This window comes from Solanum tuberosum, unplaced genomic scaffold, assembly GCF_000226075.1.
Source record: "Solanum tuberosum cultivar DM 1-3 516 R44 unplaced genomic scaffold, SolTub_3.0 scf00328, whole genome shotgun sequence".
NCBI lineage: Eukaryota > Viridiplantae > Streptophyta > Magnoliopsida > Solanales > Solanaceae > Solanum > Solanum tuberosum.
The window spans coordinates 140,076-154,272 of NW_006239252.1; the positions used below are offsets into that span (position 1 = coordinate 140,076).

Genomic DNA, 14,197 nt, shown 5'->3' on the forward strand with positions numbered 1-14,197 from the left:
CCCACCCACCCCCCACCATTTGCTACTCGTAATGCAGCAATACACATTACGTATGATGAATAACGTCACATTAGTCTGAAAGTTTCAGTGAAATTGCATAATTAACTTACCCAATACGTTACTTTATATAATCATTATATCAAATGATAGAATTAGTCAAATAAATATACCGTGTCCTATGTCTATAAAGTATTTCAAAATTAAGCAACTTGAACAAAATAAAATCACAATCATAGCCAAATTAAACTTAGCAATTTCAAAAAATGTCATATTCATTGGTTTCTCCCAACACCTTTGCTCTAAAACTAAAAATACATTGCAAAATTTGTGAGAAGAAATTGAGAAACATGTTGTTGAAAATACAAGGTGTCCAATCAGTACAAATTGATGAAAAGCTTGGAAATTTAGTCATTTCAGGCACAGTTGATCCTACAACAATTCTAACCATGTTAGAAAAACTTGGTAGAAAAGCTGAACTTCTATGGGAACAAGGACAACCGATAAACGTTCAGACTATCACACAATCAAAAGTGATTAATTCGTTGAACGATTCAGACATTATAACTCGTCAACTTGAGCAATTGTCTCGAATTCCAGGATTGCAAACTATGGAGGTCATAACAACTATCAGGTTAACTATCCAAGGTGAATCAAGAAATGACCCTAGTGATAAAGTCTTGGAAATTAGGACTACCAACAATTTGAACAAGCCTAGTCATCCATTTGATCATTCACAAGGTGATGGTGATGGTGGTGGTGGATTTTGCGCGGCTTCTTCATCTTGTTGTGGTTGTCATCATGATGCTATAACTCATAGTCATAATACTCATGGATGTTGTTGCCATGGTGGTAATACTAGTAAAAATAGTTGTTGGGGTAAGGCACACCCCTCTGACTCTCAACCTCCACTTGCACCCTCAGGCTCTCAACCTCCACTAGCACTAACACCACCATCGTGGTCAAGTGGTAGTACTATTGCATCGGCCCCTCCTTTGCCGTACGATTTTTATCATTATCAGGCACCACCACCACCATCATCATCACCAATACACCACACCTATTACAATGCGTTAAGCGATGAGAATGCAAATGGCTGTGCAATCCTATGATTTGCTGCCATATATGTGTGTGTGTGTTTTTGTGTCATCCTTCATGTCAATATGTGGTTTAAGGTACAAATGTTACACAAAAAATAAGGGAGCAATTCCTAGTAGTTCATACAACTGGTTAACTACTCTTCTAACTGTACTTTTTAAAGTTCGCTCTTTGTTGGGTAAATATTATTGTTTCATAAAAATTTTAAGGTGTGGAAGGTACTTTTGTAAACGAACATTTTTTTTCTAGAAGCTATGCAATGCATTATTTTTAATACAATGCATAAGAAATAATCTTTAACATAACTAATACAAACATTACTTATACACTCTACCAAACGTCGATCATGATGAGGAAACACTATTCTAGTGTTCAGAAACTAACTGGCTTAGTCCATGGGTATTACAAATATCAACATAAGAATTTGCCAAGGGAAGACACAAAATCACAGTTCCACAAACTTTTGGGACATAGAATTCACTAAAGGAAATCACAAAGTATCATAAAAGTGTTGACAATTCATAACGATGGAGTTAGCGAAGAATGCAGTTAAATCCCATGACATACTTAACGTAATATAACAGATCTAGTCATAGAGAACTCTAGACAGAATCTCAGATTTACAGCAAAAATGAACATTAGGTCAGCTTATCAAGAAAAATACAGATATGTAGAATTAAGAAGAAACACAAAGTAGTACAAGTCTGCGTAATTCCAATTCCAATTCCAATACAGGTGCCATAACGCTCACTGGAACATGATAGCCACATCCAAGTAATCTCCTATCTGAAGTAGCAAGAAACAAGTCAATACCAAATTCCGAGAAAAACGATGAGGTCAATGATCTCATATGAACAGAGTGTTACCTGAAATTTAAGTTCACTCAATGTTTTGCTGCCATTATCTGGTCGCCTCATATTGGGGTAAGAAAATGTAGTCCCCACCTTCATGTCACAGAGAATAAACACTATAAGATCACTGTTTGCTTGAGAACATCACGAACATATACCATTGCATTACAAATGGAAATGCAATCCTGCATTTCTCACACAAAAACATCTGAACAGTAAAATTTGATGAAACATTTCCCGCCTAGGAATGAGGATGTAAATACTACAATTAACTGTCACTTTTTCCAAAATCTCGGAACTTCCTAATTTCCTTTTATTTTGCTACTATTGGGAATTGAAATTTAACCATAAAACTACGACACATGCATTGATAGACTGTAGGAGCATTAATTCCCTGGACATAGTTTAAGAATAACTTTTGATCAATCCCTACTTGAGCATTTTGGTTCATCACCAAGGCAGAACAATGAAGACAAAAGCGAATTATCTCATGTTTGCTGGTCAGCAGTTAGACCAAAGTCAGAGCTCATTTCAACTTTGTAGTTTCATCATCTTTCTGGAACTATATTTTGGGTGTCTTCCAAAATAGAACTATTAATCTACAAGAAGTTCGGTTTAGATGGTGTGTTATATTTTCCTTTACCCTCAATCCTCTAGTCACATGGGTAGCAATTTCAATGCACCAAAGACATTTTTGTTTTCCTTGAATATCATCCATACAGATATGTGTGCACATTAGATGAAAGTTGACAAATTAATAATTTTGCGCTGATGGTAGTTCAACAATCACAAAAGACTGATCTAGCCAATAAACATAATATCCTAGAAAAGAGGATGGAAGGCAAACAGATAAGAAGATAAAGGGCATTGATGGATACAAGGACACTATCAAATGCAAACACCAAGTTCATGTACAAACAAGCATATAGAGAAGTGAAGTGAGATAGACCTCTCTAACGACAAAGCGCCCCCTTTTATCCGGATAGACAAAAGCAAAGGACAAAATTGCATCTCTTCGTCTTGCTTCTGGAGCTACCTCTTTAACCTGATACAGTCACAGGAAATAGATAAATCAGATGGAATGTAAATGTTTGCCATGGAAATATACAGCCACAGTACAGCTGTACCGGCATGGTCCCAGAACCAATTGTCTACAAATTGTGCCACAGAATTGCAGATGGATATGATTACTTACACTGCAACTTTTTGCTTGGCATCCAGGCAGACCAAATAAGGTTTTTTCAAAAGAAAGATAACAATATTACAAATCTTCGGTAGAAAGGTTGTGCCGAAGCCATATTTACATGACCATTTAAAAAAAAAAAAAGCCATATTTACATGTTTAAAACAAGCAGAAGTATACAGCCTTATTCTTCTTTCAAGGATTCAATAATTTCTAACAGGGAATCCAAATCTTCTAGATGTTTTCTTAACACCAAAAATGAAAAGTAAGAATTCAGTTCAAATTGATTTTCTGAATAGAACTACTTCCTTCAAAACATCTGAAGTTAATTTCCTTCCAAATAAGGAGTTTTCATTTCTGATAAGTAGTTGGCTCACATAAAACCATAAGAGAGACAGTTTTGACATAACCTGCAACTGTCTAAGCAATAGCTGATAACATCAATTGGTTCAGGACATCTTACACTCTTACTTTCATGCCGAACATTATCAATATACCAGCTCACAGAGGTCAGAAATTCATAGGATGCTGCTCCTAGTTTCAATGAGGTACTATATATGAACTGAACAACTCAAATACAAGCTATGTATATGGAAGAAGACTCAGCACTCAAAAGATAAAAACAGCTCATCTCCCAGACAATTAGTCATACAAGGAGGATAGAAGGCACATTGCAAGAAAATTGCAACAATATCCTAACATCCTGAATTGCTTTATGCATGCTGGCAGATAGTGAGCATGAGAATATACAAAGAGGAGGGAGACAACAACTAAATTGAAGAGATCAGTTAAAAGATATACTGTGTGTTACTTTCTTCATACCAGATCAGTTAGTTCGCGCAGAGTAGCATCCATCCATGTATAGATTTGGACCTCATCTTTGGGTTCCTTGCCTCTCACAGCAAATTCATTGACATTGTGATGGCCTCCAACCTGTAAGTTCCAAGGTGAAGCACCCACTGAGTATATCATCAATTAACCAGAAAGTGATTCAGCACCCACTGAGTATATCATTAATTAACCAGAAAGTGATTCAGCTTTTTGTTTCATACTTGTCTTAGAAGTGGTGAAACAAAAAATATGCTTGCATGGCCACTTTTTGGGGAAAATCAACTAGTGCAGCATACGCAAATCATATACATTTAGAAGGCGAACACAATATGAAAAGCAAAATCTTACAGATAACTTCATTTACTTTCAGAAACTCCAAAGCTGGTAAAACTTAAGGGGTCATTTGGTAGCTGGATAAGAAAAAAGTTATCCATGTACTAATTTTCATATAACTTATACAACGTTTGGTAGGTAGATAGGAAATAAGTTAATTCATGTAAAAATTAATACAATGTTTGATTAACAATTTAGAAACGTTTAAGTTATGAGGGAATCGTATTATTTTATGCAGGATAGGTGGAATAACTAATACATGTATAACTTATCCCTGCACAACTAATACATGCATAAAATAATACATAGATTCACTCATAACTAATCCCTACACTGCTAATACATGCATAACTAACCAGCTACTAAACGACCCCTAAGGGTTATGTCCAATAGAACACCTTTGAAAGGTCTTTGTCTTGCTCATGGTTATTCCATTATAAAAATTTACCTTCTATCAAAACAGAAAAACCAAAAAAAGGAGCTCGATTGGAGAACATACCTTAGTGAAAACACGAAGCAACAGAGGACAAGTCTGGTTTTCGATGGAATCCCCAAAAAATAACAAAAAAAAGGTTTTGTAAGTAATTTCCCATATGCAAAGAATACTCGATTTATGTTCTATGAACATACATTAGCATAGCAAGTACAAACAAAAAATGCAAAATATTTGCACATGTTAATAGAAAAATACATGCCGACATGCTGATAAAGAGAACACACACAAAAATAAAACAATCATTAGATTACTCAGCATGTATGGTCCCAAGATAATACAAAGTGATGCCAGGTCTCAGTTCATATATTTCTAGTATCAGTTACAACTCCATTTTCTTCAACTTGGTAAGCAGCTTGTACAACAAACAGCACAAGTGCCTGCATGCCTTTTACCTTTTTAGTCTGCCCAGGCTGAGAAGGAGGAAGGGCAACCAAGCTTCCATTCTTTTGAAAATAAATGTAAAAGCAAACCAGACAAAATTCTATTTATCAAGGTACATAACATGAATTAACCATAACAGCCCATTCGGTGATCGGTACTGTACCAAATGATGGACACTGTCTCCTCACAATTTACTGCTTCTTTTATGGCAGGCTAAAGGTCTTCTTTTGGGTAAATTGGCAAAAAGTTTATGCATGTACATATCCTTGATATAGTCCTATGGTAAAATCAGAATAGACATGGAAGAAAGTAGTATATCACCATTGCATTTTATTTTTCTTCAATTTACATAGTGATGCATTCTCCTTTAACTTCTAAATTCTCAAACTTACATTTGTTTTTTGGGGGCTAGTGTTAAACTTCCATTTACCAAATCAAATTTCATTCCATGAATACTAATACACCAACCAGAGTAAGACTAGTCAAATTAGTATTGAAACAAAAAGAGTCCAAATAGAGCAAAATGATATGGTCAGCCCAACAGTGGCAGAGGTGAGATTTTCACTAGAGGCTCATAAACACACGAAGAAGTCAAAAGGAAATTCAACATCTACTATATATACATGCACATAATTTTAATACTTAAAGGTGTGGCCTAGTGGCCAATGAAGTGGTTGAGAGTTATGAAGTCTCATGTTCAAATCTGAGCGGAGATTAAAAAACACTAGGTGATTCCTCTCATTGTTCTAGCCTTGGTGGAACATGTTGCTGTTGTGAGGTAACAGGTACATGGAATTAGTTGAGGTGCACAAAAGCCGACTAACACATAATTTCAACTATGTATAAGCAATATAATTTTCCTCTCAGAGTTGTTGCTGTTGAATAGCAATACACCATAAAATAAGATCTTTTCTAACCAAAACCCTAGCGAGAGTCCGCAACATAAAATAGCTTCGAAACTCAAAAAGCACCAGCACAAGCTACTTCACTCCAAAAACAACCTAAATCCCTAACCAAACCAGTGTAACCTAAGTCAGAAACAGAGGATTCAAGCAAGAAAGAAAGAAAAAAAAGTAGGACCTTTTCGCGATCAACTGGTACGGGCCGTGGAGCAATCCTTTGAGGAGGTGGACCAAGTGGACCTCTGGGTGGAGGAGGAGGTAATGGTCTTCCTCTTCTCTGAACATCCGCCATTGTTGTTTCACTCCGGTCTCCGTCGGTCTGTCACTCTTTCATACAACAGGGGTTTAAGCAATTTTTTCTAGCTTTGGATCTTTATCTTGGGCCTTGTAGTATTAGAACCCTGTTGGGCTTTAATAAAATTGAAAATTTGGAAAAATTACTAAAATACACGTCTTATGTTTTCCTTATTTTCAATATTCCCTTCTATTTCCAAAATCCTCTAAAATCCCTTATTTCTCTCCTAATTCTAAATTATTTTATAATGTATCCGAGCTACATATTATGTATCCGGTTTATTTCATAATGTATATGAGCTACATATTATGTATCTGAGCTAGTTTTTAATGTATTCGAGCTACATATTATGTATCCGGTTTATTTTATAATGTATCTGAGCTAGTTTTTAATGTATCCGAACTACATATTATGTATTCGGTTTGTTTTACTTTTTCAGGGATTAATGTAATTACAAACTAAATAGGGATATATTGTAATTTCATATTAAAACTATATGATTCCTAAAATTTATACTGAAAATTTGGCATAGAATAACCATGTTTTGATTATCTGGCATAAAATGGCCATTTTGTATTTTTTGGGTCAAAGAAAAACACCTTCTTCTATCTTTGCTACCTATGAAACGAGTCTCTCTTTCATTCACAAAAAAAAAAATTAGCACCACAAGACCCATAATCCTTAAGTAAATATAGGTGTGTTTTACTAGTAATTTTTTCGTTGTGTACTTATTAGTACCACAAGACCCATAATCCTTAAGTAAATATAGGTGTTTTTTTCTACTAATTTTTTCGTTGTGTACTTCTTTAAAAAATCATTTTCTCTATTCGAAGTTTTAGTCTCTTCATTTGAGGCACTCTAGCGTAGGAAGTGTAGGTCTGTTATTGATTGGTTTAAAATTGGTAAAATGGCTTGATAAGGTTTGATTCAGTTCATGAGGTTATGGAGAAAGTTCGACTTATTAGGGATAGGTTGAGAACGGCATAGAGTAGACAGAAATTTTATGTCGAAATAGGGAGGAGAGTGCTTGAATTTGTTGTAGTGATTGGGTTTATCTGGAAACTTCACCCATGAAAGGGTTGATGAAGTTTGGTAAGAAAGGGAAGCTCAATCCCTATTATGTAGGTTCTTATCAGATTTTGAGGCGTTTTGACAATGTGGCTTATGAGTTGGATTTTCCTTTAGAGTTAGCATTAGTGCATTCAGTGTTTCATGTGTCCTTGTTAACTTTAGTTGTGCCTTTAGAGAGTGTCGGTGTGAAGGAAAGTCTCTCTTACGAAGAGGTCCCATTTGAAATTCTTGACCGTCAAATTCGTAAGGTGAAGAATAAGAAAGTCACTTCAGTAAAATTCCTTTGGAAGAATCAGTTAGTTGAGGATGCTTATTGGGAAGTCGAAGCTGATATGATGTCTAAGTACCCATCCCCCCAATCTCTTTCCTTCCAATTCAGTTTTAGCGTGAGGTAACAATTCCTCCTCAGTACACTTTCATATTCATGTTATTCTGTATTTTCACATCTCAGTATGCATACATGTTCAGGAAATCAGTTTAAACTTCATATTTTTGTCCCGAGTCGGTTTCTCCTTCAATTTCAGTGTTTAGGTTTCAGTATTGGGTTGGAGATCTTTCTCTACTTTTTTCAACCTAGTTAGACCATATTCGAGGACGAATGTTCTCAAGGGGGAAACATTGTAACACCTTAGAAGTCTCTTAGTGTATATCAAGTTTGGAGAATGCAGAAAAATTTGAAATCTACAGACTTTTGGATTTTACGGACATATTTTAAGAGTCATAAAAGTAAGTATGACTCGTAGGTACCCTTCGTAGATGATACTTCAGAAATAGGATAATTGGTTCGGTGATTATGATTGGGTTTCACAAGTCGTGTTTGGTTTCACGAGTCGTAGACATACCTCGTAGGACAACTTAAAAACATGAAATTTTGACTTGAACAAGATATAAGGGAAACATGGGATATAATTGGATCTACGGTTCGTAGAAAGGGTCACATAGATCAGACTTTGGGGAATATGTATTTCAATATATTGTTTCCTAGAGATGGACAGTACGTATCATACAATGGACTACATGTCATGATTTTAATTCGTGGTTCGAACGTCTAAAAACTCATAAATTTCCTTTGAGTTCTACGAGCAAGGACCTATGGTCAGTGAAAAGAACTGTGGTCCGTAGATACCCTCGTAAAGTCCTTTCGACGGTTTTTAATAAGAGTCATTTTGGTCTTTTCTCATTCTTTTAATCCTCATACTACGTCGTTTTGACCTATTCTAAGTAGGATTAAAGGATTCCCATCCGTCCAAATCCTTCATTCTCTCATAACTCACCCAAAATTTAATTTCTTCTCTCTCAAGTCTTTCACCCTTAAGCAAGCTAGGATTCCAAGCTTCAAGCCTCCATTGAAAAAGTAAAGTTAGGGTTTCCATTTCAGGTATGTGGAAATTTCATCAATAGGTCTCTCTTCCACCATTTAGTCCCAAAGAAACCTCAATTTATTCAAGTTAGGATTTCCCCAAAACTAAGGTTAAGATGATTTTCATGAGTTCTTATTAAAATTCAATTTCTCCTTCATGATTAGTCTTCAATTGCATGATTTTAATTATAATTCAATGTTTTCAATGATATTTTCATAAACCCATAGCAAGCAAGTATTTTCATGATCAGAAATTATTATTTTCATATGTATGCCTTAGATTATCATATTTTTATGAATTATGATGCTTTCGAATAAAGTATCTCTAAGTATATATACATATATATCATGATTTAGATGCTTTCAGATTATATTCAATTATCATGATTTATGAGCTACTCAATATTTTATTAGTTATCTCGTATGATTCAGTAGTACAAATAATTATTATTGTTTTCAGATTTATGCATGTTTTCTTGGGAGTATACTTAGTACCAAAGTGGACTTTTGAAATGAACGTTTTCGTTTAGCGTCTATGGACCTTTAGTAGCAATCTCTAAGTTTCAGAACTACGTGCCACCGTAGGATTAGTCTTTATAGACTTTAGTTAGTGAATTCACCTTAACTTAGCGATCGGGTTCTTACCTTGGCAAGTATGTACACTCTCTTTTCAGTGTGGGGGCAGAACATTAAATTTCATGTATTAGCTCACATGATTTTATGTCGGTTTTAGTATACCACACACTCAGATTTTCAGATATTACATGACTTTGTATATATGTAATTTCAGATCAGTATATCTGAGTTTCATGTTATTTTACTTGATCATTACATCAATGTGTTTCACAAATTTGTTCAAATATCATGTTTATTATGCATTTCCTCATACTCAGTATATTTAAAGTATTGACCACATACTTTATGCATTTATTGTTTGATAATATAGATGATGACACTTATCATCAGGTGAGTGGTTAGTGTTATCTCTGCTCATCTAGCAGCAACATCAGTGAGTCCTCATCTCATCGAGGACAATCTGTATCTTTCTTTCGGTATTGAACTTTCAGTTTCATATATGTTAGAGTTAGCCAGGGGTAGAGGTGTGTATCAGTCGGTGCAATTCGGTTTTAAGTATTATCGGTTCGGTTTATTGGTTTTCGATTTTTAAATATGCTAAATCGATAATGAAACCAATAAGATATTTGTTATTGATTTTTGATTTATCGATTTTGGTCTTTAACGATTCGGTTTTCGGTTTAACCAATAAGAAAATGCTTTCAAAATAAACATATGACTTGTCCAACAATTTAACGCAAAATAAAAAAGAGAGAAATATAATTACTCATTGAGTGCAAAAATCTTCTTAGTGTAGTAAAACTATAGCAAATACTCATAATTCACAACCCTAGTCATTGCATAACCCTTGTTGTCGTCGTTGCAAACCTTAGACGTCATCGTTCTTAGTTCTTTAGGTTTTTGACGTTGTGAACCTAAAGACTAAAGTAATACTAAAACCTAAAGGGTAAATGCAGAGAGCAGGTTAACTAAGTAATGTTAATTGTGTAGGGTCCTTATAATTATAGTCTAATATAGTGATTATACTAATATTGTTTGTTTGATATTTATGTATGACTAAAAACTAAAATAGTAAATTATTATATTCTCAATGGGTTATCGATTAACCCAATATTAAAAATTCAATATCAAACCGATAACCCAATAAATTTTTTTTATAAAACCATTAAATAATTGTTAACCCAATAACAATAAACCAATAACACTTTTTCGTTCGGTTTATCGGTCGGTTCGATTTTTACCCCTAGCCAGGGTTTTGTCTTAGCAACTCATGTTAGTAGAGTCTTTCAGACAGTTAGTTAGATTCTGTCATGTTATGTTGTCTTCCAGACATTTTCTATTTCAATATTATGAATTCTATCCAGATATTTCAATTTTAGCTTCCGCAAATGTATTTAAGTTTTTTGTTGTTTTGCTAATCTTAGAGGTCATTTGGTGTGAGGGATAAAAATAAATAGTGATGGGATAAGAAAATAGTGATGAGATAAAATTTGTGTATCTTGTATGGTTGTCATGTTTGGGGTAACTTATCCCACCATTTATATCATAGTGATGGGATAAGTTATCATATATACATGGTGGCATAAGTTATCCCAAGATAACTAACCCCAGGATAACTAATCCTGGGATAATTTGTTCCCAACCAAACGACCCCTTAGTGTCATGTTATGCCATGAGGTTAGCTTGGGGTCACTCGTGGTTCTAAGCACCATGTCGCGTCTAGGAGATAGTGTAGGAGCGTTTCTAAGCACCATGTCGCGTCTAGGAGATAGTGTAGGAGTGTGACAATACATATACTATACATACATATACATATAATACACATATCAATACATACATACATATATATATATATAATTTACATATTTGTACATAGTTGTACATATAACATCCATATGCATATACTATATATACACACCCATACACAATAGAGTGTATATGTAGTGTATACTTTAGTCATTTTTGATGATTTAGATGACTGAATGGTATATATAGGTAACTATCTCAAAATTCTAAAAATATAAGGCCCGCCCGACCATGAAAATTGGCATATTTGAAGCAAAAAAAAAATTCGCTTTCAAAATACACAAAAATGATATTTAAAAATTGGAGTTGTGTTTAACCATGAATAGAAATTTGAGTTGTCTTTAAATTTTCATGAGTGATTTGGAGTGAAAGTGGAAATAAACTTTTGATGTTTTTCAAATTTCAAAATTAAACTTGAAATTGAGTTTCAATTTTTTGAAATTTTAATGACCAAACATAATTTCCTCAATTTTACTCCGAAAAATGAATGAACACAAATGAACATAAGAAAATTAACTTTAAATCCTAATTAAGCTTCCAATAAAAGACTTCTACATATATTGAAATAGGGAGAATATGTCTTAGCTATAACTTGAATTGGTTTAATCATCACTGTACATACACATAAGACAGGCAGAATAAGAAAGAAAAATAACATATATATCCACTCCATGACACTAAATTAATTGTTAACATAAATTTTGTTACATAATAACGTATTTAGTAAAACATTACAGTAAATATAAAGAACTAACAATTAGACCATACTTCTTATTTAAGTAACAATACAACACAGTAAAGACACATAGTAATGTAAACAACTAATATAATGGACGTTTAATTAGTTAAATTTCTTGGTTGCACCTTCACCATCAGTGGGGTTTTCATTTCGCATGAAAGCCTTAGTACTTCAGACAAATCAACCGTTTTGGATCCATCAGTAGTCCCGAATTCGAACTCTTGCAAGAGCGATGCTACCCAAAAAGTGACTGTGGTCAAACCAAGTGTCTTTCCAGGACAACTTCGCCTTCCAGAACCAAATGGTGCCAGCCTTAGGTCAGACCCCAACACTGAAAAAATAACAGGTTCGGTCTGGTTCATGAACCTTTCGGGCTTAAACTCAAGTGGTTCATTCCAAACCTCTTCACTCCTTGTGATGGCCCACATGTTGACCATAGCAGTGGTCCCCGCAGGAACATGATACCCATCCACTGTGGTGTCCTCAATCGCGAGACGGGCCCACGCCAGTAGTGGGCCCGGAGGGTGCAACCTAAGTACTTCGTTCACTACTGATTGTAGATAAACCATGTTGGTTACATCAGACTCAATCACTGATCGTGACCTTTCAGTAATCTTGTCTACCTCCTCTTGTACCTTTGACTGAACTTCAGGATGAAGTACCATCCGTGCTAATATCCACTCTATTAAAATTGCCACCGTGTCACTCCCCCTAAATATCATTTCCTACATATAGTGACAAAAATGAAATTAATTCTAAATCAATCAAATAAATAAAAGGTATATATATGTAATTCTAAATCATATACTATATAGTTGCTTACCCAGAGTACGGCAATCATATCAGAGTCTGATAATGCTTCCACCCCTTGAAGAGAGAGTAAAACATCCACAAAATCGCGATGAACATTACTAGGTTGAGCTCGATGTTCATCGATGATCCTACCCACGAGTCGATTCACTTTAGGCACTAGACGTTCACACCTATACTTAATTTTTTGTGGATCAAATTCAGCTAACCAAGGTAGGTGATCAGACCAATTAAGTATTCCCAAAATATCATAACCTTCATCGACTAACTCGCTCACCTCCTCCGTCTCATCGTTAAAATAATCAACGAGACTATACTTTCGTCCAAAAACAGAACACATCATATTATTCAAAGAAGCCTTTTTCACCACATCTCGAACACGTAAGCCTTCTTCACTCCCATTAAAAATCGCCACCATCTGTTTCGCGATTTCAAATCGTTGAGCTTCAGACGCTTTAATCTGTTTTGGACAAAACATATGTGTAGATGCAATTTTCCTTAGCGTTCTCCAATAAACCCCATAAGGGGCAAACCCGATCGCTCTATCGAACATTAATCCATACGCAGATTCATTAACAGGACGTGCAACAAAAGCTGTACTGTTCAATACTTCTTTTGCTACGACGTGATTACATGTTACGATAAATCTGGTTTCACCTAAGCTGAACGACATGAGACGCTTAGCTTTGAAAAATTCAGCCATATTCGCGATTTTTTGATGAGCTAAACCAGTCATCATGTACATACTACCTATAAAAGGAAAGCCCTTTGGACCTGGGATCGGATTTTTAACGAGTAAATATTTTGTTAATTTGTTATATTTACCCCAAGCTGGACCACCGGGGTGAGTCCAGTAAATCATATTGATGATAAACCAGACGAAAGATAAAATAAGTGCAAATAACATGGAGTTGATGGGGTTGAAAAAATTGCATTTTGTGGCGAAGGCAAAAACCCAAAGGTTTTCTGTGTTTGTTGTCATTTTTTTTTTTTGTATTTAATTTGGTTTTGGTGTATAAGATATGAGGTGTTGAATGGGTTTATATAGGCAAAAATTTGAATTATATTTTTGGGAATAATAATATTATTCATGAGTAGAATAATTGTCACGTGATGTGGGAATATTGTTAATGGATAATACAAGTACACAACTAGTGGGGTAATATTTTTTTGATGTAGAAATAATTCAATTGAGTCAACTATTAGGTAATATTGAGGAGGGATGCACGAATGCATGACAATTGATGAATTAAGGTGAAGGCAACTAAGAACATATACATCAGAGGCGGATTCTGAATTTATATGTTCCACGTTAAAAATGTTGAGTCGGGATATTATATTTGCTTGGACGGAGTCAGGGTTTTCTCTTAGAAAGTTTCAAAATATGAAGAAATTAACACACGAATAAGTTGAAAAGGATTCAATAACTATTATATATACATAAAAAAAGTTAATCATATATATAAAC

General features: G+C 34.7%; 2 protein-coding genes across 2 annotated transcripts; both read right to left on the minus strand.

Moving 5' to 3' along the window:
- Nucleotides 1-1,571: 1,571 nt before the first annotated feature.
- On the minus strand, nt 1,572-6,430 carry LOC102583352 (histone deacetylase complex subunit SAP18). The gene is made up of 6 exons (XM_006360580.2): nt 6,251-6,430; nt 4,793-4,825; nt 3,952-4,062; nt 2,896-2,991; nt 1,962-2,039; nt 1,572-1,881 (listed from the first exon to the last, which is right to left on the minus strand). Exons 1-6 carry the CDS (start codon nt 6,362-6,364, stop codon nt 1,843-1,845), a joined length of 471 nt encoding a protein of 156 aa, XP_006360642.1. The 5' UTR covers nt 6,365-6,430; the 3' UTR covers nt 1,572-1,842.
- A 5,389-nt stretch (nt 6,431-11,819) lies between these two features.
- LOC102583676 (cytochrome P450 78A3-like) lies at nt 11,820-13,732 on the minus strand. Its single transcript, XM_006360581.2, has 2 exons — nt 12,743-13,732; nt 11,820-12,644 (listed from the first exon to the last, which is right to left on the minus strand). The coding sequence occupies exons 1-2, from the start codon at nt 13,709-13,711 to the stop codon at nt 12,018-12,020; spliced, it is 1,596 nt and encodes a 531-aa protein (XP_006360643.1). The 5' UTR covers nt 13,712-13,732; the 3' UTR covers nt 11,820-12,017.
- Between the last annotated feature and the right edge of the window lie 465 nt (nt 13,733-14,197).